Source organism: Mus caroli, chromosome 13 (genome assembly GCF_900094665.2).
Source record: "Mus caroli chromosome 13, CAROLI_EIJ_v1.1, whole genome shotgun sequence".
Taxonomy (NCBI): domain Eukaryota; kingdom Metazoa; phylum Chordata; class Mammalia; order Rodentia; family Muridae; genus Mus; species Mus caroli.
Window position 1 is genome coordinate 85,458,305 of NC_034582.1, and position 25,745 is coordinate 85,484,049.

At 39.1% G+C, this 25,745-nt stretch overlaps 1 protein-coding gene across 10 annotated transcripts in view; it reads left to right on the plus strand.

Moving 5' to 3' along the window:
- Positions 1-25,745, plus strand: part of Ssbp2 (single stranded DNA binding protein 2) — a 240,715-nt gene that overhangs the window by 180,844 nt on the left and 34,126 nt on the right. For all 10 annotated transcript variants that reach the window (XM_029468157.1, XM_029468161.1, XM_029468156.1 and 7 more), the window contains one exon: positions 18,544-18,603. In XM_029468157.1, the coding sequence (XP_029324017.1) occupies positions 18,544-18,603 (60 nt within the window). The remainder of the gene's footprint in view (positions 1-18,543; positions 18,604-25,745) is intronic.

Sequence of the window (25,745 nt, forward strand, 5' to 3'; positions counted from 1 at the left end):
CAATGATAACAACAGCTAACGTTTAACAGTTGCTTCCTGTGTGCTGTGCTTTAGTCTAGTCTACATGCTTTACATAGCTACCAGCTCCCACAGTAGCCAATGTTTACAGTGTGGATTGCTGACTCTCACAGCGCAGATGGACACACCAAACACTGGTAAATGGTTTCACAGGAAGGGACAGGGCTGGAACGTTAAATCAAGACAGTCTCTATTTCTGCCATTGAAGTTACCTTTGAAAGTTGACTGCTATCTGTGACATGTTTTCAGTTCATTTTATTTTTGCTTTACACTCTTAATTCTCTTGTCAGAAGTGGGTTAGGGAGTGTGTTGGGGAGCCTTCTCTGTGAGACAGTTGGGAGCACAGCGAGTGACACTGTTAGAAGTGAAGGTTGGTTGGGGAGGAAGCACATGTTTGCGCTAGAGCATTATGCCAGGATGGATAAACCTATACATTGTTTTCCACGTTTGTCAGGGTTAACCCCTGTTGCCTATTTTCTTGTAAGAGTAGTCACAAGAGCTTTAATTTCCTTTAAATTATTCTGATAGAATTTATGACTGGAAACCTCTAGATTCCACATGCTGTGATTTCTAAAAATCAGCACATATATTGTACAACTTTCTGAGGCTCTTTGTGTTAACAACAAATCAGCTTTAAAAATGAAAGAGTAAAGTGAGAAGTTTTGTGATGGCCAAGAAGAGAGAACGATTAAGTCCACCAGAGTTGGAAATGAGTGAGGGTTAGAGAAACTGCCCAGCAAAACACGTAGAGGAAAGGCACATCAGACAGCGCTAAACAGGATGCTAGCAATAAGACAAACAGTATGATGTGTGCAGGATACACACAGTGTGCAGGAGCACACGAAACTGGAAAGATGTGCTCTAGTCTGTTGAGAAGGGCCTGGAATGGCATGGTAAGAAAGAGCTGAATCGATTTACCGTGCTTATATGATCCAGCAGATCTTTGAGAAAGGCAGTGACCTGGTTGTGCAATTGATTCAGACTTTGTTTAGGCATCTCTGATAAACATGTTTATAACATCCCTGACATCAAAATGCCCAGACTGTGGTAAACTGAGAAAAGAAGTGATTTAAGTATGGGCAAATTTGAAAATAGGCATATTAAATTTATGGAATGCACACTTGTAGCAAATTAGATCACCACACTCAGTTTTGGGAAAGGTATAGTCAGAAAAGCATTGTCAACATAGAGACTGTAATCGAAATTAATATCTTAAGATGAATGAGGAGCTAGGCAAAGGAAGCAGAGAAAGAAGAGCAGTCAAGGAGGGAGAAATAGTGGCAGGAACCCAGAAGGGAAAGGAGTAGACACCTAGTATTTCAAGCTAGTTGTATCCTGACTAGTTACAGGGGAATGGCTGGTGGTGCCGCCGCCTGAGAGGGCCTGAAGTTAGTCCAGAATCTGAACCCAACCGTAAAGACCACGGCGAGCTGTTAAGAGGAACATCTTTGCCTTTGCATCTTGAAGGGGGAAATAGTTTCAACAATATTAGCCAGAATTCAGTTACAGAAGAGTATGTCTACAAGTGGAGACTATTTCCTAAATAGAACTCAAGAAAGAGTCTTTCTGACAAGATCTGGGACAGTAGGATTAGAAAGAAAGAAATGGTAATTATGTTTGAAAAGCCTCAGTTGATTGCAAATTAGGCATAAAAGAGAAAAATTTGCAAGAACCAAGGAAGATACTGCAGTTCCTGTTTTGGATCTTTGAATAATTGCAGAATTTTTATCAATGTAAAGAAAAATAGGAGATGGAAAAATCTGTATACATGTGAGTTATTTTTGTTAACCCAAGAAGAGTGTTTCAGCTCACCTCAAGGACTTTCCCCATCTATTTAAAATTCATATACACCCAGGATTTTTAAATGTTCCTAAGGTACTGAAAAATCCAATCAAACACTGAAAAGCTGATATCTCTTAGTACTATGGTGATGAGGTTGGCTGAAGTGTTCCCTAGCCAGTTAGCATTGGGTCTGCAGTGTGCTCATGAAGAGGCTACCCTTCACACATAGAAGCCACCACAGGTGAGCATACATCAAAACACCAGTTTCTACTCCTATTTCCACAGACATTTTCCTCTGAGAATGGTCCACATCTAGAGGCTTTAGAAAAGAGAAACATGTGTGAGTTCACAGATGAAGACACCCAAGTTCAGCACAGCCAGTGAGCAAGGTTCACTCTAGGAAAGGGCTCCATTGCAAGCAGCCATAGAAGGGCAGGCTGTGGCTCCTCCAGTGACTGGTTCCAGGAGGCTCACTAGCAGGAGACGAGGGTTCTCTAAGAAATGAGTGTGGACAAAGCAGGGAAACCCCAGCACTCAGAGCTCTCAGCAGTTTACCCCCTCTCAGCCTCTGTAGCAGCTAGATTCTGAAAGGCTTATCTCTTCTGCAATTTACAGTTAGGTAGAGCGTGCAGATACTTCACATTCCCAGGGAGAAATGCAAAACTTAGTGGGCATAGCATGAATGGGAGACGACCATAAAGAGATTAAAGTATTGGGATTAAATGAATAAAGTTAATAATTTATAATTAGCCTTCTAGGTTAAAGCATAAGTAGTTTTGAGTTGCACTCACTCTATAATCATACTGTAAAAATTACGTTGAAAATAGTCCTCCTATAAATAGGCAAATGTATTTCTTTTATTCCCATTTACACTAAAGAACAGCCCCCTTCTTCCCCTTTCTCTCTCTCTCCCTCTCCCCTTCTTCCTTTCACCCCGTCCCCCTCCTTCCATCCCTCTCATTCTTCCTCCCTCTTGGTATAACTTAAATTCATTAGCAAGTAACATTCCTACAAATCTAAATTTAGGATTTCAAAACAAATGCAACTAACTTTAATCCTGAAACCAGTATCTGTGATTAATATTCTAGTCGTTTAATATGTCCGTTAGACTGTTGCCTTCCTTTCTGAGACTTGTAACCATGGTGTTAGTTACTTTGCTGGCAGGAGAAACCTACTGGAGGGGGCTTACTCTGACTCACAGTTTGAGCGGGACCAGTCTAGCACTGCAGGGAGCATGGCACCTGTGGTGCTTGGAGCTTGCTGTGTGTTCATTCACATCTTAGCATCTTAGTGCATCAGGATTAAGAATCAGAAACAACTGGACATGGCTGTGGGTTTTATATGATCTCCAAAGTTGCAGCCACCCATCTCTTGTCAGTCAGGCTGACTTCCTTAACCTCCATGACCCCATGCCACCTCTGGGCACAAGATGTTAAAACACACAAACCTGTGGGAAGCATTTCTGATCCAAGCCATAAGTTTTGTTTTTATTTAAATGGGAATGTCTCTTACTTAGTAAGAGGCCACTAAGAGAAATGAGTAGGAATAGTTGAACATGAGAAAGGAAGTGTCAATTTAGTAAAATAAAGCCATCTAAAGTAAAATATATACTTATTTACTAGAGTCTGTCAGAGCCGTGATTAGTGTAAGAAACCCAGTAATTCCTCAGTGACACCTGTTGTGGAACCAGTTGATGACTTCAGAGCCACATTCTTTTTTTTTTTTTAATTAGGTATTTTCTTCATTTACATTTCAAATGCTATCCTGAAAGTCCCTTATACCCCCCGCCCCCCGACAACCCCCCCTTGTTCCCCAACCCACCCACTCCTGCTTCCTGGCCCTGGTGTTCCCCTGTACTAGCTCCTCCATTGGGGGCCCTGTGTTCCATCCAATAGCTGACTGTGAGCATCCACTTCTATATTTGCCAGGCACTGGCATAGCCTCACAAGAGACAGTTATATCAGGGTCCTGTCAGCAACATCTTGCTGGCATATGCAATAGTGTCTGGGTTTGGTGGCTGATTATGGGATCAGAACCACATTCTTAAATCAAGACAACTAATTAATTGTTACCAGAGGAAAGACAATAGGGCTGTCCATCAATCTTAAGTATGGTTTTAGTAGAAAAATACAGTAATGCATTAATAATCTCATGTGGCTTAATTCCGCAGTTTCATGGTATATGAAGAATCTTAATTATAAATGGTATCAACCTATTGGATATAACCTATTGGAATGATATATATATTCATTCTTTCAAAAATAGACAAAGGCATTAACGGCTGCAGCCTTATTGAAATGGGCAGCAGCATTTCCTTAGACCAGTTTAGATGTTCTTCTCATTTAGGTACAGTGGTCAAAATGACTGAGTAAATAGTTGGAATAAATTAAAGGAAAAACAAGCATTCTTTTGTGTTTAAAAAAATAGATTAATCCTGTCTGCTACTTTGTAAGAGTATTTTTGCAGGTTGTAATGAAGATTATCCCATGACTTAAAATAATTTATAGAATATTAAATTGAAGGCCATTTCTTCTAAGAGAGAATGTTGTATATTTTCTTCTTCCTGCTCTTTACTTCAGAAAACTTCCACAATGGAAACTGAACCTTACTTACCCTAGGAACTGGACATATCTTTTATTGAAAAGCATGAGGCCGGGCGGCGGTGGCACACGCCTTTAATCCCAGCACTTGGGAGGCAGAGGCAGGGGGATCTCTGAGCTCGAGGCCAGCCTGGTCTACAGAGTGAGTTCCAGGACAGCCAGGGCTACACAGAGAAACCCTATCTCAAGAAAAAAAAAAAAAAGAAAAAAAAAAGCATGATATAATCTTGGATACACTTATAAATATCTGTTTAATTTGAATATAAACCAATATAGACTTGTTCGTTTTTGCTGTGCATTATATTTTGCTACATTTTTATCTTGATACATTTATTATCTTATAGTCACTAAATCTTTAGCTTCCTTAACAGAAACTGTTAAAACTGATAATGTATTAACGTTGGGTAGTAAAAGCAAGGCTTCGCCTGACTGCAGTTGTAAGTACGTGGGGACAGGAAGTGTACTGCGAGTGACTTAGTTTCAGGCTGAGCGCTCACCTGTAATCTGATTGAGTTGATCAGACAGAGCTCTGCTGTGCTAGAGGACAGTGCCACAGCATTGCCAGCCGCTGGCAGGACTAGGCCAGCAGTGGGAACGCTGCTTTGCCATCTAGTGGCTGTGGGACAGTGTCTCCATGTTAGCATCTGTGTTCCAAAGAGTCTGTCTTTAAGCAGACTGCATGGTAGCAAACTGACCTAATGCTTTGGCATAGTACTAATGAAAAGGAATTAAAAAGAGAGAGGGAGAGGGGAAAGAAAAAGAAGAAAGAAAAACAGGTAGTAGAAAAATTCCCCTTTCTTCACAGGGTTATTGACTAGAAAAGGCTCCCCAGCTGGGTGGGGAGCACAGAGTAAAGCAATATTGCCAATACTTTGAAAACAAAAAAATCAAATATGAGAAGAACTCTTGTTTTTCTCTTGAGACTGAAAAGAAATTAAAAGGAATTTTTTTCCCAAAATGTACTTTTTAAATTCATATTCTATCCCAATTGCACCCCCCCTCCAAGTCTTACCTTTGTAAATCCTTTCCCTGTTTCTCCCTCCCCTTCTCTGAGGAAAAGGGGAAGCCCCCTTGGGGACCACCCCACCGTGGGGTACCTAGTTCCTGCAGGACTAAACACCTTTTCTCCCATTAAAGCCCAAGGAGATAGTCTAGCTCGGAGAAGGGGACCCAAAAGCAGGCATCAGAGTCAAAGACAGCCCCGCTCCAATTGTTAGGGGAATCCCTATGAAGACCAAGCTGTACATCTGCTGCAAATGTGGGTAGGGGCTTAGTTCCAGCCCCTGCATGTCCTTTGGTTGGTGGTTTAGTCTCTGTGAGCCCCCAAGGTCCCAGGTTAGAAAACTCCGTAGGTTTTCTTGTGGTGTTCTTGACCCCTCTGGCTCCCTTAATTCTCTCTGCAACTCTTCCACAAGACTCCCAAGCTCCTCCTAATGTTTGGCTGTGGATCTCAGCATCTGTTTCCATTCATTGCTGGATGAAGCCTCTCAGGAGACAGTTATGCTAGGTTCCTGTCTGCAAGCATAGCAGAGGATCACTAATAGTGTCAGGGGTTGGCTCTCTCCCATGGGATGGGTCTCAAATTTGGATAGTCATTGGTTGGCTGTTCCCTTAATCTCTGGGATCAGCTGGTGACCTGGGATGGGGAAAGTTACAGGGAGTCTATGGGAATGACCCTAGCTGAGATTTCTACCAGTGGGGAATACAGAGACTCCTATAGCCAGGCAGGACTTCCAGTGGAAGGTGGGGGAACATCAACCCACCCACAAAACCTTCAACCTAAAGTTTGTTCTGCCCACAAGATACACAGGTTTTTAAAAGAAAAAAGAAAGAAAAAGGAAGGAAGGAAGGAAGCAAGCAAGCAAGCAAGCAAGCTTCGCTAGCTTAAAAACGAAAACATTTCAGAGCAGAAACTGAAAAATTTTTAAATAATTTTACTCATTTTTTAATTTTTGTATGTGCATTGGTGTTTTGCCTGCACAAATGTTTGCATGAGGATGTCAAATCCTGGAACCGGAGTAATAGACAGGTACGACCTGCCATGCGGGCTCTGGGAATTGGACCAAGATCCTTTAGTAGAGCAGTTAGTGCTCTTAACTGCTGAGCCATCTCTGAGCCCCAGGAAGTATTTTCTATCATCTCTGGGTTAGTGTCTTAGAGGTAAATGTTTACTTGGTTCCTGTGAATAAGTCTGAGCTTTTGAGATACCTTTATGTGTATCATGTGCTCTGCTGTTCTTGAGTCTTCCTGAGTCAGCCACACCAGCTTCAGGACTGGCTGCTTGGTCCCTCCCACACTGAGACACACACAGGCTTGTTAGGTCCTTTCTAGTCTCTGTCGGGTGTCAGGCTTGCTGTGCCCCTCTTTCCAGTGATCTGCCTCTCCTCCTTCCCTGATGGGTTTCAGAAACAAGTCTTTAGAAATATTATAATTCTGGAGATGCCCCCTTTCCCACTCTCCAGAAGTTGTACATGTTATCTTAAATTTTAATGAACCAGAAGTTTAGTTTCTATATTGTTTCTCAGTTTTACTGAGTAGGGTACTAGAAATACTAATTATTAATTGGGAACACCTATGTGTAATTAACATTAAAATATAATATCTAATACATGAGAGACAAGAGAGAGTATGTGTGTGTTAAAATTCAGATAGTAGAAATAGTATTTCCCAGAGTGAAAATCACTAAAATTGTATAGTGGAAGGCAGAGAATACTGTTTAATTATCAAAACACAAACCATAAAAATAAAACATAAGTGTTCTAGAAATGTAATTTTGAATGTTAAAGAAAAAAAAAAAGCCTGAGCATTGCAAATGGAGCAAGCCCTTCTCTATTGCAAAGATAAAACACCTGAAATGCAGAGGTGCCGGGCGGCTGGCAGCTGACTTCTTGTGACTGCTGTCCTACAGACCTGGTGATAGTTTCTGGTCTCAGCTACAGAATGAATTTAAACTTCTCAGCTTGAATAACTAAGGGGGCTTTAAAACCTACAATTCAGAAAACTAAAAGCCCCGTAGCATTTTCTGGATGGACAGGGAGCAGAAGAGGAACTGTTGGGTGTCTGCTTCTGCCTCGCAGTTGGGATAGAAGGACAATGTCTGTTGGAACTCCAGTTGTTTCCTGGGGAGCACTCAGCAGTTAGCCTGGCTGTCTGAGACCAGGGCACTTGTCCTGCCACTTCTTGTTACTCCTGAAAGTCAAGGGATCAACATAGATGGGGTGGAACTCTTAGTTTATGGTGGTGGTTGTTTCGTTTCGTTTTTTAATGCTGAATCTTATTCTGTGGTTAGAAAACACTGCTCAAGAGGGCTGATGGCATAACTGTTGTGCCCCGAGCCTTGATCACCTTTTCTTTTTCAAGGGAGGGTCAGACAGGTTGCTTGTGCTTGCACTTGCCTCTTGCCTCAGCTACCATAGAAATCCTCAGGCGAGTTCAATTTCCCTCTCTTTCATTTTTCAAATTCCCAGCATCTAATATATGAGTTAAACTAGTTTAATTCATTAACATACATGTTGAAATCTTTATTACTTTAAAAAAATTGACACATAAATATGGGTTATATTTATTTTATATATAAATATAAATTATATTAATATTCGTATAATTTAGTTTTGTTTCATGTGTGCTTCTGGGAGTGGAGCCCACAGCCTCAGGCATGCTAAGCAAACACTCTACCCCTGAGATCTATCAGGGCCAATTTCTTAACAAATATATTAATTTTTCTGCATGGACATTTCAAAGGACTATTGCTAAATCAATTGAATGCCACAAGAATATCAATATACCAGAAAGATAAGAACAAAATACAGCATTTTAAGTTATTTTTACAATGATTGCTGAATACAAGGTAAAGGGTATATTTCCCATACCCTCACCTAGAGCAACTTTACATGAAAATATAAATCATACAATGCAAAAAAGTGATGAATTTGTATTCTTTAAGGAAAAATTAAAAGTATTGCTTGAATCTTAGCTTCTTTTAAATGGTTAAAAATTTAAACAAAATATTAATTATTTTCTTTTATTATTTTCTTTACATTCCAGTTGTTCCCCCCTCCCCAAGGTCTTCCCTCCCACAGTTTCTCATGCTATTCCTCCTCCCCCTTGTCTCCTAGAGGGTGGCCCCCTAAGTAGACCTCCCCCTTCCCTGGGGCCTCAAGTCTCTAGCTAAGTGAACCTTCTCCCACTGAGACCAGACCAGGCAGACCTCTGCTATATGTGCCAGGGGCCTTGGACCAGCCCATGTATGCTGCCAGGGTGGTGGCTCAGTCTCTGGGAGTTCCCTGGGGTCTGGGTTAGTTAAAACTGCTGATCTTCTATGGAGTTGCCCTCCTCTTCAGCTTCTTCATTTTTCCCCCTAATTCAACCACAGGGGTCCCCAACTTCAATCCAATGGTTGGGTGTAAGGCTCCGTTTGTAAGTATATCATAGCATCAATAATAGTGTCAGGCCTTGGTTTGACCCCACCCCCACCCCATGAGATAGATCCTAAGTTGGGCCAGTCTTTGAACCGCCTTTCCTTTTAGTCTCTTCTCTATTTTTGTCCCTGCATTTTTTTTTTAAGACAAGAACAATTTTGGGTGAGAAACTTTGACTGTGAATTAGTAAACCACTCCCTCTGATTGAGGCCCTATCTATCTACTGGAGGTGAACTACCTCTCCCCAATGTTGGGCATTTTGGCTAAGGATGAGTCCTGAGAGCCTCTCACCTCCCAGGTGTCAGGTACTTTCTAGAAGGTCCCCTATCTCCCACCACACTGAGCCTGCTTATTTCCATTCATTCTGCTGGCCCTCTGGGCACCCCCCCCCCATAGCTGATCCTTTTCCCCTCCCCTTCCCCTTTCAAACCCAGGTACCTCCCTCCCTTCCCCCTTCTAAGTAGGATTGAAGCATCCTCACTTAGGCCTTTCCACTAGTTACGCTTCTTATATATAGTCTTAGGTTGTATCCTATGTATCCTGTACTTTTTGGCTAGTATCATATTGCATATTCTTCTGGGTCTGAGTTACCTCACTCAAGATGATATTTTTTTAGTTCCATCCATTTGCCTACAAGATTCATGATGTCCTTATTTTTGATAGCTACATAGTACTCCATTGTGTAAATTAACGACATTTTCTGTATCCATTCTTCAGTTGAGGGACATTTGGGTTGTTTCCAGCTTCTGGCTCTTACATATAAGGCTGCTCTGAACATAGTGGAGCATGTGTCCTTATTACAGGTTGAAGAATCTTTTGGGTGTATGTCCTGGAGTGGTATAGCTAGGTCTTCAGATAGAACTATATTCAGATTTCCTGAGGAATTGTCACACTGATTTCCAGAGTGTTTTTACCAGCTTGCAATCCCACCAGCAATGGAGGAGTGTTCCTTTCTCCTCATCCTCACCAGCATGTGCTATCATTTGAGGTTTTGATCTTAACCATTCTTATTGGTACAAGGTGGAATCTCAGGTCGTTTATATTTACATTTTCCTTGATGACTAAGAACTTTGAACATTTCTTTAAGTGCTTCTCAGCCATTCGAGATTCTTCTGTTGTGAATTCTCTGTTTAGTTCTGTACCCTATTTTTATTTGGGTTATTTGGGGTTTTTTTTTTGGAGGTTTTCTTGAGTTCTTTATATATTTTGGATATTAGCCCTCTGTTGGATGTAGGGTTAGTGAAGATCTTTTCCTAATCTATAGGTTGTCATTTTGTCTTCTTGACAGTGTCCTTTACCTTATGGATGCTTTTCAGTTTCATGAGGTCCCATTCATCAATTTCTGATTATAGGACTGGACCAATTAGTGTTCTGTTCAGGAAATTTCCCTTGTGCCAATGAGTTGGAGGCTCTTTTCCCCTTTCTCTTCTATTTGATTCAATGTCTCTGGTTTTATGTTGAGGTCCTTGATTCACTTGGACTCGAGCTTTGTATAAGGTGACAAATATGGGTATAGCATTAGGCTTCTCCTAGGCCCAGTTCCCATCTAGTCTTAGGTTCTTAGTCCTTTCGTAGTATAATGTACAATTTGAGTGGGCCTCAAATCCAATCAAAAAATGGTTACTTCCATAACAGCTGCAGCTCTGTGGCACCACTACATCCTGCAGATAGGTCACTGTTGTAAGTCACAAGGTTTGTAGGGGGTAGTTTTAGTTAGGTTTTTACTGCTGTGAACAGACACCATGACCAAAGCAAGTCTTATAAGGACAACATTTAATTGGGGCTGGCTTACAGGTTCAGAGGTTCAGTTCATTATCATCAAGGCAGAAACATGGCAGCTTCCAGGTAGGCATGGCGCTGGAGGAGCTGAGTGTTCTACATCTTCATCTGAAGGCTGCTAGCAGAATACTGGCTTCCTGGCAGCTAAGATGAGGGTCTTAAAGCCCACACACACATTAACTCACCTATTCCAACAAGGCCACACCTACTCCAACAGGGCCAGACCTTCTAGTAGTGCTACTCCCTGAGTCAATCATATATAAACCACAATTGCTGTTGAAAGTGGGGATTATTTTTTTTCTCTAGTAGCATACTAAGCAGCTTCTCACACGATGACTACTAGTCCAGTCAGTGGGAGTGCAGCTTCTAGTTGGGTGCAAGATCAATATCTTCATGTTTGATGACATAAGTAAGTTTGTGTCTTCAGCAGTAGGGCCTTACCACCACCAGTAACCAAGAGCCTTGCTAATTAATAGTCGGTGATGTTTGAAGGGGTCAAAGTGATCCCTTTGGCCAAGAGCTCAACAAGGTACAGCACATTCCTGACACTGGAGGTTTTACTTGATGGTGTAAGATGTCTAGATATGACATTGTCTCCACAGTATATGGTGATCCTGTTTAACTTCATATGCATATATATTTTAGGAGGCTTCTGTAGTAGCAGGTTTCCATATGGCTGTTCAGAAGGCTTCTAGTACTACTTGTCCCCATATTCCTTCCTTTACCCTGCCTTCCCCACCTCCTCACCTAATCTTACTATTTGAGTTTCTCCGTTGTCTCTATAACACTGTACTATTTCCCCTTTCCAGGAAGATCTTCTCCTCTCCCATGCTCCCTTATTAGCTACCTAACCTCTGTTGTTATTCATATTGAAACATCTATCTAAAGCTTAAAAGCTAACATCCACATATGAGAGAAAATGAGCACCCTCATACTCTATCTTTTGCTATAAATTTCAATTATTTATTTTCATAATCAGATATGTAGTAAAGGCAATTGGTCTGTTGTTAACCTTACTACCACACACCAAAAATAAGTGTGTGTGTATTTGTGTATACTCACTGATATAAATTGACTTAATTGAATAATTAATTTTAATGAATGTTGTTCAGTCATATATGTGTATGTTATGTATATGAGGACAGCACCAGGACCGGTATATTGGTCCTGACCCACAATCCATGAGTCTGTGGGGCACACCTATATGCAACGATTGTGTGGTAACAAAAGCTTAAGAAGTACCCTCATCTTCTTGAAAAGAACCATAATGTAAGTGACCAATCTTGATGCTTAGGATAAACCCATAAATAATCACCCTGCTTATAACTGCTGTATGGGATTAGCTTGCCAAAAACACATCAAAGAAACTAGATTTGTTATTACTTTACAGTTATTTTAATTAAGTGTTGATGAGGATAGACTGTCTAGGATGCATGGAAGATAAACTACATCCTTACGCTGATCAGCAGAATATGCCAGCACAAGTATGTCATTTGTGAGCTAAATTAGTTTAGTACTAGTTGGAATTAAAATGTGTTAATCAAGAGTGTCTTATTCACTGGAGTGTCAGTGGTGTCTGATGGAGATGTTCATGAAAAACAGAAAGGAAACTAAACAAATAAGATGAGGAAATTGGAAGAAATCTTTAGATTTATTTATGTATAACTTATGCATCATTACTTTTCTATAGAAAACTCAAGCATTACATGGAATTATAAAAGTATGCAAACATCTGCATATAAAGTATGACTAAGATAAACTGTCACGCTCCACTAAAGATTTTCAAAGAAATATTCCCTAGTAATATTTATTATTGGTAACATATAATTTTAAAAGAGTTAATATATTTAAGTTTAATTTTAAAAACTTACTTATAAGTAAAATATAGAATAGAACTCTACATAGAAAGGATCATATACAGAGAATTTAATTTGTAAAATAGATACAAAAATAGTTTTGTTTTTAAAAGAATATTGTCCTTTGGTTAAACCTTGTAGTCAATATATTTTGGATTCATTGCTAAAAATTTAACTATATCCTGATATATTCTTCATTTTCTAAAAGTATGTTTTACAGATTCTAGACTAATCCTATGTCATAGAATTATGCTGGACTCTTAATATATTACATTGACCAAACTAGAGAAAAGATTAAAACTAGATTAAGCAGTAGCTCCTCAGGACTAAGACATAAAGACACTTAATCGCATCATGATTAGTAAAACTATTGAAAACAATTCATATTTTTCCATAGCATTTTTCATTTGCATCTCATTTTTTATCTAAATGCTGTGGTATATAAACTACATTTTAAAAGTTAACCTTTTTCTTATGTATCTTTTATGCCAAAGATATTTTATTTTAAGAAGACAGACTATTTAGTATCAGTACTGAAATGTTGAGTCTTGGTGGTCCACTCTTTACAGTATTAGTATGCACTACTTATTTTTAACAGGAGACATTTATACCAAGCAGCCAAGCTCTGTTCCATCTCCAGTTAACTGCTCAGCTACCTCAGCTACTGACTCAACCAAGCATTCCATTTGCTGCTTTCCTCCTGTACCTCCTCCCCAGGAGGCACTGCCTGCCTGCCTTTCTTTCCTGGAGAATGTCATAAGTTACCATGTTTTAATGAGCAGTTTTATTATGATGATAACACTCTTCTAATCAAACCATGTCCATTTACTGTCAGCCTTTATCTTATAAACAAAGTCAAACATGTCCAGGCTACATGTATTATAAAAGCTCTACTCAGAGTGTCTAAGGGAAAAGAGGAAGAGCTTGTTAAACTGCGTTTGGGTTTTGGTTTTGATGTTTTCCTTGCATTTCTTTTAGTCTGGTGAATCAAGACTGTATGCTAATTTGTCTTTATATGTAAATTAACTTGCTTATTGGAGATACTCCCAGCTTTCTCAGCTTTTCTGTTTAAGTGGTGGCTGGGGGAAAGAAGTGAATGTTCCCAGAGCTCCTGGGGCCATGAGGAGATGCTGAGTCAAGCAGTTTGTTTGTGGCTGCTTGGCCCTATGATAGATCCATCTATTCTACACTCCTAAGAAAGGGCAGAGCCAGGGTTGGGAAAACTAGAAGGGCAGTTCAGAAGTTTGATCTTTGCTTTCCTTTTACCATAAAAGATTGACTTAATGAATTCTAAGAAGTGAAGCTTTCTGCTTTAAAATGTCTCAAGAAAGTATATTTAAAAAGATTTTATAAGTCATGTTTTATTATAATGTATCAGAAAGGATAAGAAATAAACGGTAATCTTCCTTTTAGAAAAGCAGTTTAAAATTTCTAAATAATTCTTGGTAGAATATGAAATAATAATCTATTTAAACTTAATGACCTTTATTCTTAAACACATTATGATTCTGCGTGACATATGTCAGTACTCTGGAAGACCCTTGGCTGCAGAGAGCCTGTGCTCCTGCCAGGTGTTGTCACGTGCCATTTTGTCTTCACACACTTACTGATGTTTTTATACGGTGTATTTGTGTTCTTCCTACTTCCCAGTAACCCATCTCCTTCAGGTTTAGTCAGTCTGCTCTGCTATAATGACAAAACTAGATTAGATGATCTAAGCAACATACTTACTCCTCGGAGTTCTGAAGCCAAGAATAGTCAAAGTCAAGGTGTTGGGCTTAAGATAGTCACTTAGTGGGGTGTTTCTGTGGTATATAAGAAGTAAGTTCCATCTATTAGCACACAATTAGCCTGGCAGAGTAGCAGACACCTAAAACCCCAGCTCTCAGGAAGGGAGGCCTGGGATCCTAAATTCAGTCATCAGCTCCATAGCAACCTTGAGGCGAATCTGAGCTATAGAGACCCCATCTCCAAACATCAAACAACCAAAACTCCAAGCAGCCTTGTGTTCAGTTCTCTTCTCAGTGAGCAGTCATTTGCCCCTTCACAAGCGGGAGGGAAAGCAGTCAACCCTCTGTCTTCTTTTTAAAGACAGCAAACTATTCAGGAAAGCTCTGCCCACCAGAAAGATTCCCTACAGCCCCCATCTTTACATAGCTTTATACTGGGGATTTGGTTACATTATGGGAATTCTGTAGAGACACAAAGACCCAAAGCACATGTTAATAGTAGGAACAGGCAGAGAGAATTTTGCTTATGAGAATAGCTTCCCTGTTAGGATGCAGGCCAAACTGTCATGGGCTCAAGAACCTCATCCCATGTGTGTGGCTCAATCTGAAAGTGAAATCATCATCTAGATTTTCAGTCACTGAGGACTGTGCATTTGATTCAGTAGGGATGACACAGTATGGCTTTCAGGAAAGGTACAGATTAAAGGGTGGGTTTTTTTGTTTGTTTGGTTTTGGTTTTTTTGTTTTGTTTTTGGAACTTTCATTGATACTTGACATTTGGTAAAGAGAACACTATATTTGTTCCAAAGAGGACTGATGCACAGAACATTCTCTGAAAAATTATTTCTCAGTTTAATAATAAGGTTGTGAGCTTTGACGAATTCCAAGGAGAGAGAATTGATCTCTTTTGGGGGGTGGGGTTAATTTTATTTTCGAGACAGGGTTTCTCTGTGTAGCTCTGGCTGTCTTGGAACTCACTCTGTAGACCAAGCTGGCCTCGAACTCAGAAATCTGCCTGCCTTCCTCCCAAGTGCTGGGATTAAAGTACCACCACTGCCTGGCGGAATTGATCTCTATCTGCTTAGTTCACTGACAGATCTAACACCTAGAACCTGAGCCCTTGTGGATGCTCAGAAAATTACTTGTCAAATGAGGGATTCTACTTGCTGCACCCTTACATTAGGAGTGCTCTTCTGTTCCCAACTGACCTCTAAGGCCTCATTACTTTTCTCTAGAAAACATGGTAATTTTCTCCAACTCCTTGATAAGGGCAGCTGGAGTCTGCAAGCATGCGTTTTTTCTGTAGACACCCCCCCCCCCACACACACACACTGCAGATGTCTACAGCTGTACACCATACCAAGGTTTTAATTTAAAGGCAAAGCAGAAAGGACTTACTTCAGAATTGTGTATCCCTTGTTTTGTAAAGGATATTAAACATAATCTGGTCCAACTTCTTCATTTTAAGGTTAAGAAAACTTTAGCCCCCAGAGCGTATAGCTCAAGGCCGTCCTACTAATCAGCGATGCTACAAAAGCCAGCAGCCAAGCTTTTGACTCACACACAGATTTTTTTCCATATACATTATAAATAACTTTTCCCAGGGATTTGATGTCCTACTTAAATCAAAAAACCAAAATGAAACAAAAAAACTGCCTAAGAAATAAAGAATAAGCTTATTTTCAGAGCTAAGAAGTCTTTGAAGAACATGGTTGTCCTAAGTTATAAATTCAGAGTACCAACATGTCTATTATAACATGTAACTAATATTATCCGTAGATAATCTCTGGCCAAGATCAGTATTTTACCATAGCATAATTAAAATTGACTTGCTAGTTAGTGAAGTACAGTTGATCCAGTGCAAACAGCCTGATATTGCAGTGTTGTGTTTACATAAGTTAACTCATTAGACGGTTAAGACTTAGGTGGCTGTCTAGCTATGTTATAGTTAGGTTTTGTCTAAATATTTAGAATGCTAGCACTATTTTTTTTGTTTTGTTTTGTTTTTTGTTTTTTTTTTTTTTTTTTGAGACAGGGTTTCTCTGTATAGCTCTGGCTGTCCTGGAACTCACTTTGTAGACCAGGCTGACCTGGAACTCAGAAATCCACTGCCCTCCGGAGTGCTGGGATTAAAGGCGTGCACCACCACACTCAGCCTAGCACTAATATTTTTAAGGAATACTTTTGCTAAAACATTCTTTATAACTTAGATAAAAATATTTTAAATAATCTAAATGAGCTAGATTTTCCTGTCATGTGTGTTCTGTGGAAATACTTAGCTATATGACTTTGTCTATCAATCTCCTGTCCTCCCTCCCTCCCTCCCTCCCTCCCTCCCCCCCCACCAAAACACAAAAGTGAATTGTTTTGGAGGAAGGCATATGAGGAAATAAACTCTCTAAACCAGAATCTGTCTCACCCAACATTATTTTGCAGGGACCTGTCTGTCCCTAGTCACCACATACAGCCTCAGGTGACTTCTGTAAACCAGGTAGAAAAGCAGAGATAATCTCTTCCAAATTCAGAGGTTCACATTCAGTTTTTCAGAGATCAGATAATCTATGAAGTTAACAATGCAGCTTCTTTTCACACTAGATGCACACATCAGTCTTCAGTAGTCTGTTTCCAAAGGCATTCAATAGTTATGTGCACCAGGATTTGGTGTTTAGTGAGACTTTTCACATCTGGGGCCTGTACTCCATTTCCAAGTGATTTTATCGTAGGTAGGAATTACTAGTAAGCTACTTTTATTTCTTTGTATTTATTTCAAAATAAATATTATATTATATATGTTAGATATATATAATATATATATTATACATTGAATCTGTGAATATATCATGAAACAACTCTTTGTGAAGAAAGACAACTATTATAAAACCAATAATACAGCATCTAATTATCAAATTTAGATACTGTACCTAAATTGAGTCCAGAATTTAAAATTGTAATTATGTAAGTAAAATTGGATGACTTAAAAGGGAAAGAAAAGAGCAGAGCCTGAAGTTGGCCTAGGCATGTAGCTGGCCGTAACACCTGGCTTACTTGCCGCTTCACCTTGGAGCAGCTTCTCCACTGAGAGAGAGCTGGCTCTGCTCACTCTGGGAAAGCCAAGTGTTTTGTAATCAACTTTGTTAGCATAGGAAAAGTCCACTTAAGTTTTAGCAGCTGGAGGTAGGTAACTCTGTTACTTCAGCAGTCTGCCATGTCTGCCCAATAAAATGGTCCCCTGGGAGCCCAGTGACAACAGAGAGTGAAGCAAGCTGCCTCTTCAGTATAAACTTAGTTTTGTTAGCTCCTTAGACTGCAGCAGATACTATAGAAATAAATCTGCATGACAGAAATTTCTTGAGATTTTTTTGCTGCAAGCCAAATGTTCTATTTATAAAAGACATAAATGTAGGGTTCGCTTATGTAAAATGTTATAAGCTGGGTATATAAACCTTTTAATCTACTTGCCACGTATTAAACTGATTCTCAGTATATATTAAACTTCTTAATATTTTAATTAATATGAAGCCCATTAGAAATAAGTACTTTCTTATTTTATATGTGAAAATCTTATTTAAGTATTACTATATAAATAAGCAAAATTATTATGCTAATTATTAATAAATAATAATAATAATAAAATCAAAGTTTTGAATAATTTCATAGCACTTTAGAAATAAACAACCTGAGTCTAAGTAGACAAGTTTAGATATTCATTTCCATAGGCGCTGGCCACAAAGATACTCGTAGATACTCAGTTTCCTACTAAAGATTTAACCCAGCTTAACAGAGTCTTTGACTCGTCCAACAACAGAAACTAACCCATTTCCCTTTTGATTAAAATATATATACTTCAGAATATACTACAATCAAAATATGGAAAGAAGTTTTACTTTTAAACTTTATAATCAATCATATAACAAACTCATAATGGGAAAAGAGCAACCCATAGAAAACAAAGTTCTCTGTAGTCTTGTGTAGAATAGCAGTAGAGGGATGAAATTTGAAAATTTTAATACACACTCAGAACCTGTCATGTGTAATGCAATAACCACCAAACCTGATAGCTATGGGGACTAGCTTATCCATTTCTTCATCCTGTTGTTGCCAATTGGATCATCATTTTAGAAACTCATATTTTTAATTGCTGTGGTTAATCATCTTCAATGTTTTCACATTTCCTGTGGTAAATTCTCAGATATTCTCCAAAATAAAAAGCAGGATGACAATTTTCTTGGAAGCTTTTGTTCTGCTGGAAACAGGAAAATGAATTGATTATAAATTGTATTTATTTACATTTTTCAAGTAGTTTGTTGTTTAGATGTGTGTTTCACATTACTCTGATTTTTGTTTTGTTTGTCTCTAACAGCCTTTCATGTCGCCTCGGTACCCTGGTGGCCCGAGGCCCCCATTGAGGATACCTAACCAGGTAAGGTTTGTGTGCTGCTTAGCATTTGTAAAAGACCTGGCAAATATCACAAGTGTTTCTTTTTGTGTGAAATCTACCTTCCTCTGTTATCTCCGCTAACTGCAGTCTCCTTGAAGGCTGCTGCTTAGCCAGACTTTGTGCTGACTGACTTTTTTGCTAAGTGTTGTTGTAACAGGGAGACACATGTGTCCTCATGCTTTATCTCTGACTATTTACACACATTTATATATTTGAGGAGTCGTAATGTATGTGGCTTGCAACCTTGCAATATTTACTATCTATTTCCAAAAATGATTGGCTGCCTTGTGGAGCTAATTTCAGTAAATGCTGAACATCCTCTCAGTGAAATTTCCAAGAGCATACTTTGGTTTATTTTCACGGAGTATAAAATTCATATACATTGTGCCTTGTTAATGATAGCATGTCAGATATGTAATTAGATGCTTCTTGAAGAGCTAAGTCTAAATATTTAACAGTAAATCTTACAATTTTTATTTTAAGAGTTTCCGTTTCTAAGTGTTTATTCTCATTTGGTTTTTAATCAACATCGTAAGTTCTTATTTACTACGAAGAACAAAGCACATTGTTACAGTTTAGTTTTAGGATGTGGGTGGGATGCATTCTGTAGTACCAGAAGAAATGATTTGCTTCATCATACTTCAGTTTTATCTTAAAACAAAGTAAAATTACTTTAAATTCACTTTTCAATTCTTTTCTTTTGATTCATACATTTTTTTCACTATCAAAAATGGAAAAAGAAAATTACAAGTTATTAAGGCACTCGTTCCAATAGAATTTTGGTTCTCTCACCCACAGTCTTAGAAATCATGATGAGTCAGGCATCATGGCACATGCCTTTAATGCCAACACTTGGGAGGTAGAGGCAGGCAGATGTCTGGAGGGAAGTATGAGGACAGCCTGGTCTACAGAGGAAGTTCCATCACAACCAGAGAGTTCCATGATAACCAAAGCTATGTAGAGAGACCTTGTCTGAAATAACCAAAGTCAGGGGTAGGAGGAAGAAGAGTAAGAGGAAGAAGGAAGAGGATAGAAGAATGGACGAAGAAAGAAGGAAGGAAAGGAAGGAAGAGAGAAAGAAAGGAAAGAAATGATGCTGTCTTTTGAAGTGTCCTGGCTTGCTGGTATTCTCTGTGTCTGGGTGCCAGCACCAGGCTCACCTCCAGAGCAGAAGGAAACTTTAGGAGACTCCGCACTGGCTTGTTCAGAATGACTCTGTGCCCAGCAGTTCTCGTGTTAGCAGCTGGAGCTTTTGTAGTTTCCAGATCCAAGGTGTGGATCAGAGAACGTGACATGAAAAAGGACAGAAAGTGCCAACATGTGGAAGTCTTATTTTTTTTTTGTAGATGAATGTGTATGTATCATCAGATATACTTACATAGGCGTCTGAGCCTTTTCATTTTAGTTTTTATGAATAAAATATTATACCTTCTGTTGCAGTCTTCATGCTGTTTCAAATATTCCATCCCTAGATTTGTATATTGCATAAATCTAAGGGAATCCTAAAAATCTGTATTAGGAAACTGTGAGATTCTAATAGATAATATTAAAATACCTTTATTCTATACTAGTGATGAGAACATGGTATAATTATTAGAATTATATTCATTTCATGCAATGTCAGTGTCATATATAAGATACAATGGGACAAGCATTAGTTTGAATTCTCAAAACCCATCTAAATGATGGATTTATGTGGTGGTCAGGATTGCTGCCTGTAGTCCTGACACTGGGGTTAGAGATAAAAAAATCTTCAAAGCAAGCTGGCTGGCTAGACTACTTCAATCCAGTTGACTAGACCTTGCCTCAGTAAATAAAGTGCAGAACAATTAAAGACACACCATCAACCTCTGTCCTCAATATATATGTGTTAAAATGTTTTTAATATAAATGAATATAGTAAATTAATATGGTGGCTGTATTTCTTTTTCCTAGCTAGTTCGCAATAACCACAACACAGAGCACCCAAGATTTATTTTCAAGCTTCACCTCAATTTCTGAGCAGTCAGTGATTTATATTAGTCCCCTAAACTAATCTGGCTACCCCCAGCCAAGAATTCCATAACACTTGCATTTAGGGCTTTCATGTTTCTATTGAACTCTCAAGAACTCACTCCTCCCTCCTCTTCATGACAGATCTGAACTTCCCTACCTCTTTTTATTGACAAGGTAGAGAATAAATGGCAAAAATTGTTTACACAAACTGGAGACAGGAGATCCCTGACACTGCACGACTGCGTTCATATTGAAATAAGACATGAGGGCAGAGAAGGCAGCATTAGAAGAACTCGAGGATAACCTTTGTACTGTGCACAAAGTCACTCTGCCTGTGTACAAGCTGACATGGGCATTAACACACATTAGCTCACACACAGGACAGTGCGTGCACACACACATGCACAGACACTGTGAGTGCACACACAGACAAGATACTGGGTTAAGTCTCAATAAATAGTGAAATCATTTACAAGTTTTAAAGACATTGTGGAAAACAATCTACTGGAGTGCTGCTGCGGGTATGTTAAGAGATGTAAGGGAGAAGGCACAGAAACATGTCAGTACAGCATGGCCGACATGTCAGTGTGTGAGCTGCTTCTCAGAACCGTGACATGGTCATAGTCTGAGAAGGAGATGATGGACCACAGACTGGATTTCTGAGAGGTAGGATTATGAGTCATTTTGCTATTGGAAATTTTCACTGTTTCTGCAGTTTACATTAAGCAGATATTCACTTGTGATTAGAGAAAACACTAACTATATACATAGAGAAACTTAAAATTTTATACTTTGAATAAGATTAACCCTTTTGAGCTGGGTGGTGGTGGTGCACACTTTTAATCCCAGCACTCGGGAGGCAGAGGCAGGAGGATTTCTGAGTTTGAGGCCAGCCTGGTCTACAGAGTGAGTTCCAGGACTGCCAGGGCTACACAAGAAAACCTGTCTCTAAAAACCAAAACCAAAACCAAAACCAAAAAAAAAAAGATTAACCCTTTTAAATATTTAGTGTGCCATTCCTATAATGGGAAGAAGACAGATAAAATGCATACTAAGTATAAGTTATTCCTAAACCTAAAAAGCTAATGACTTTTCAGATAAGTAAAGATCAGCTGACATTTGAGGGAGGGAGGGAGGGAGAGAGAGAGAGAGAGAGAGAGAGAGAGAGAGAGAGAGAGAGAAAGAGAGAGAGAGAAGCGAGCTAGCTAGTTGTTTAGACAGTTGTAATCCCAGCTCTTGAGAGGCAGAGTCAAGAGGATGACCATGGGTTCAAGGTCATCCAGGGTTACATAGTGAGATCTGGATGTGCAAAGGAAAAATGTAGACATTTACTTACAGATTGAAAATTCTCCATGAACCAAGTTGGTTACATCTCAGACCACGTACCCTTCAGAGCATGCCCTCTTACTGAGGAGAGCACATGGCCTCCTACTCAGTAGCAGGGGTTGGCTAAGGGCGGAGGGCAGAAAGTGGCTTCTTTGGCCATTCATATAACAAGAGTACATTAAAAATACTATTTTGTTATGATTTTTAACTTTAGTTTACATTGGAACACATGTTTATTCCGACCACTTCACCCCTTGTGAGGCAGAGGGCGAAGTTCAGTATGTTTAGGGAAAAAAGTACATTCTCTTCCCACAAAAAGCTTACACTGTGGATACAACATAGCTTGACCAGATCAAGTCATGATAAAGTGTGTGTGCTTCAAAAGTAACATTATCTTTTGTTTTCTTAGATATATTTTAAGAATGAGTTGTGACATGCATGTTTAGTTAAAAATATAATAATATATACAAAATCTGATTTAGGAAAACCCACTTGATCAGATACTTGTTGAGGTTTATAGAGAAGAGCACCATTCTTAATAAGGTCATTGATCAGTGACTAAACCATTGACAACCTATTTTATCCTTTTAGACTTTATATTTAAATCAGCATGCAAAGTATTAGATAGCTTAAGTCATCTTTAACAAGGTGTGTTTAGTAAGTTCCATCCTTCTCATCTCCTCCCTTTTTCTGCAACCCTGATCTTCCCGTGCAGCTCCCACCCAGTCCCTTTGCTCCATTCATGACTGGTGTGCCCTGGTACCCACCTTCAGATCCTTATTACTAATGTTTACCCTCCTTTAGTCTCCTTTGTTTGTTGATCCTGACCCATATTCATACAAACACACACATACACACATACACACATACACACACACACACACACACCACATCACATGTTTATATACACATACATTACAGTCCAGGATTCAAATATGAGACACAACATGATTTTCTTCTTTTTGAGTTTGGGTCACCTCACTTAATATTATACTTTCTAAGTCTATCCATTTTCCTTCAAATTCCTTGACTTCACTTTTCTTTACAGCTGAGTAATACTCCATTGTGTATGTGTACTGCTTTCCCTTTATCCGTTTGTCTGTCAGTGGGTTTCTAGGATGGTTCTGTCTCCTTACTATTATGAATAGAATAACAATAAATATAGATATGTAAGAATTTTGTGCTAGGATATGCCTGGGAGTAGTATAGCTGAGCCATACAGTAATTATATTTTAATTTTTTGAGGAGCCTCCACACTGAAGTCCATTGTGTCTGCATTGGGTTGCATTCCATTAGAGTGAGCAGGGTCCTCTTTTGTTGGAGCCTCCCCATGGTATTTGTCAAATTGCTTGATGATAGCCATCTGATCAGAGGGAGATGGTCTCCCAGAATAGTTTTAAATTGCTTCCCCTGATAACTAGAGATTTTGAACATTTCAAAAATATTTACTGGCCATTTGTGTTTCTTCTTTTGAGAACTTACTAGCCTATTTGTTGATAGGCAGGAGTTCAGGAGGTTTTTTTTGTTTTGTTTTGTGGGGGACATCATGATTTACTTTTTATAGTTCTTTATACACTCTGAATATCAGGCCCCTTTGTCAAAATAAGAGGTGTCCATAGCATTGCTGTTTTATTCCCAGGCCCTCTATTCTGTTCCATTGGTTTTCCTTTCCATATCCCTGTATAAGGCTGTCTGTATCAAACTGCATCCAGTTATGCTCTTTCTATTGAGGATTGCTTTGGCTACTCATGGTTGTCTTAGTTAGGTTTTCTTTTTCTTGTGATATAAAAACTTGACCTAAAGCAGCCTGATAAGGAAAGGGCTTATTTCCTATTATATGTTCAAGTCACAGTCCATCACTGCGGCAGTCAGAGTAGGAACTTAAGGCAGGAACTGAAGCACCTGATATCAACCTCCAACTCCATACACACATAAACACACATCCACCATACAACCACTCACACAGATACACATGCACACATGAACACATATACACATACACCAAACACACAAAAGGAATAGATGATTGATGACTATAACCCATTGAATAAAATAGGGATTCATAAGTAGTAAATAAGTAGAAAAGTATAGCTTCCTTCCACTAAATGCCAGCCAGTAAACAAAGGCAGTGATGGGTGTTGAGTATCTCCACATAATATCTCAGTGGTTAGGAATGAATAGTGAAGCTAACAAAGGGTGAGGGTTCAGGAGTGAGATGCTGACAGTATTATATTAGTTCTGATAATACAGTTATCAATTGCAAGGGCCGGGGATGATGATCTTGATGTAAAGATCTGGCAGATACCAACACAATCAGATGACAAAGGTTATGATCAAAGGTTAATGGTGACTTGGCATCTTAGACCCTCAGACTTGGTGCTCAGAGCACCATAGCTGCCTTGTGATACTTTCTCCTATTAAGAAAACATGATCGGAGTCCAGGTCATAAAAAGAACCTCAGAGTCACCATGTAAAATTACAAGGCTTATTCTCCTGACAACCATTGAAGGAGTGATAGACAAGGTTGTCATGGATAGGAAAAATGGCAGTTGTTCCTGCTTAGGAAACAGAAAGAGTCATGGCAGCTAAAGGTAGTACATGCTTCATGCTGTCCTGGTATTAGAAAGAAATGCTAAGACGTAGACTAGCTTTGTAGCCTGGATGGAGGTACTGTTGCATTTGCATGATTTCCTAAATTGAAATAGTCAGATGCCGAGGCTTGACATCCACACTTGTTCTCAAAGAGTCTCAGGATTATGATGTGGGGGATGGCAGCACAGAGGTTAATGCTGACCTCTGAGGAGTCTGGGTTGGCTTCATAAGCAAACTTATACAGTTGTAAGATTTTCTCAAGAGTCAGTAAGAAATTGACCCCAAACATCTCAAAGATGTCAGGTCTTAAAAGGAAATTTTAGTTTTGTTTTGTCTCTTTTTAATAGTTGGCATTTTATATCACTAATTAAAACCATGGTTTGAAAAAACCCTTAAGTTTGGTATAGGTGGAAGTTAGTATGTGAGTGCACTGTGGTTAACACAAGGATGGCACCAATAGACAGTCTTGTGGACATGGCAGAGTTCAGAGGCCTAAACAGAGAACCATGGGCAACTAAAGTATGCTGAGAGTGGGAGAATTAGGGTTCCCAAGGAAGAGCACGCCAATCGATTATCCAAAACCAAACAATCGATTATCCAAATCCAAATGTTCAGCACTTAAAACACACTGACAGGTAACACTATGCAAACTGAGCAGCTTATATTTATGTATTTAGGAATGCATAATTGCTTTAGGAATAATTACACCTTGTACGCACACACACATATACACACATATACACACCATACATGTATATATACAGCATATATATACATCACATACATATATGTCAGGTGTCATTATTTCTGAATTAATTGTATATACATATATGTTTGGCATATGTGTGTGTGTGTGCCTGTGCATGTGTGTGTGTAAAAAAATTATTGAAAATAGAGTCCATGGATTTGAAAGAGAGTAAGGAGAAGTATATGAGAGAGTTTGGAAGCGGGAAGGGGAAAATGATATACTTTGTTCTCAAAGGATTTGGAATACCCTTATAAGTGCATGCTCAGTAACTGTATACTGGGTATACTTTCAAACAACAACAACAAATCCAGGAATTAATGAAAAAAAAATGATGGAAAATTAGAGCCCTGTGTTACCTTCCATGGCAACAGTTAAAGAGACTGGAAAACTAGAGCCCTGTGTTACCTTCCATGGTACCAGTTAAAGAGACTGGAAAACTAGAGCCCTGTGTTACCTTCCATGG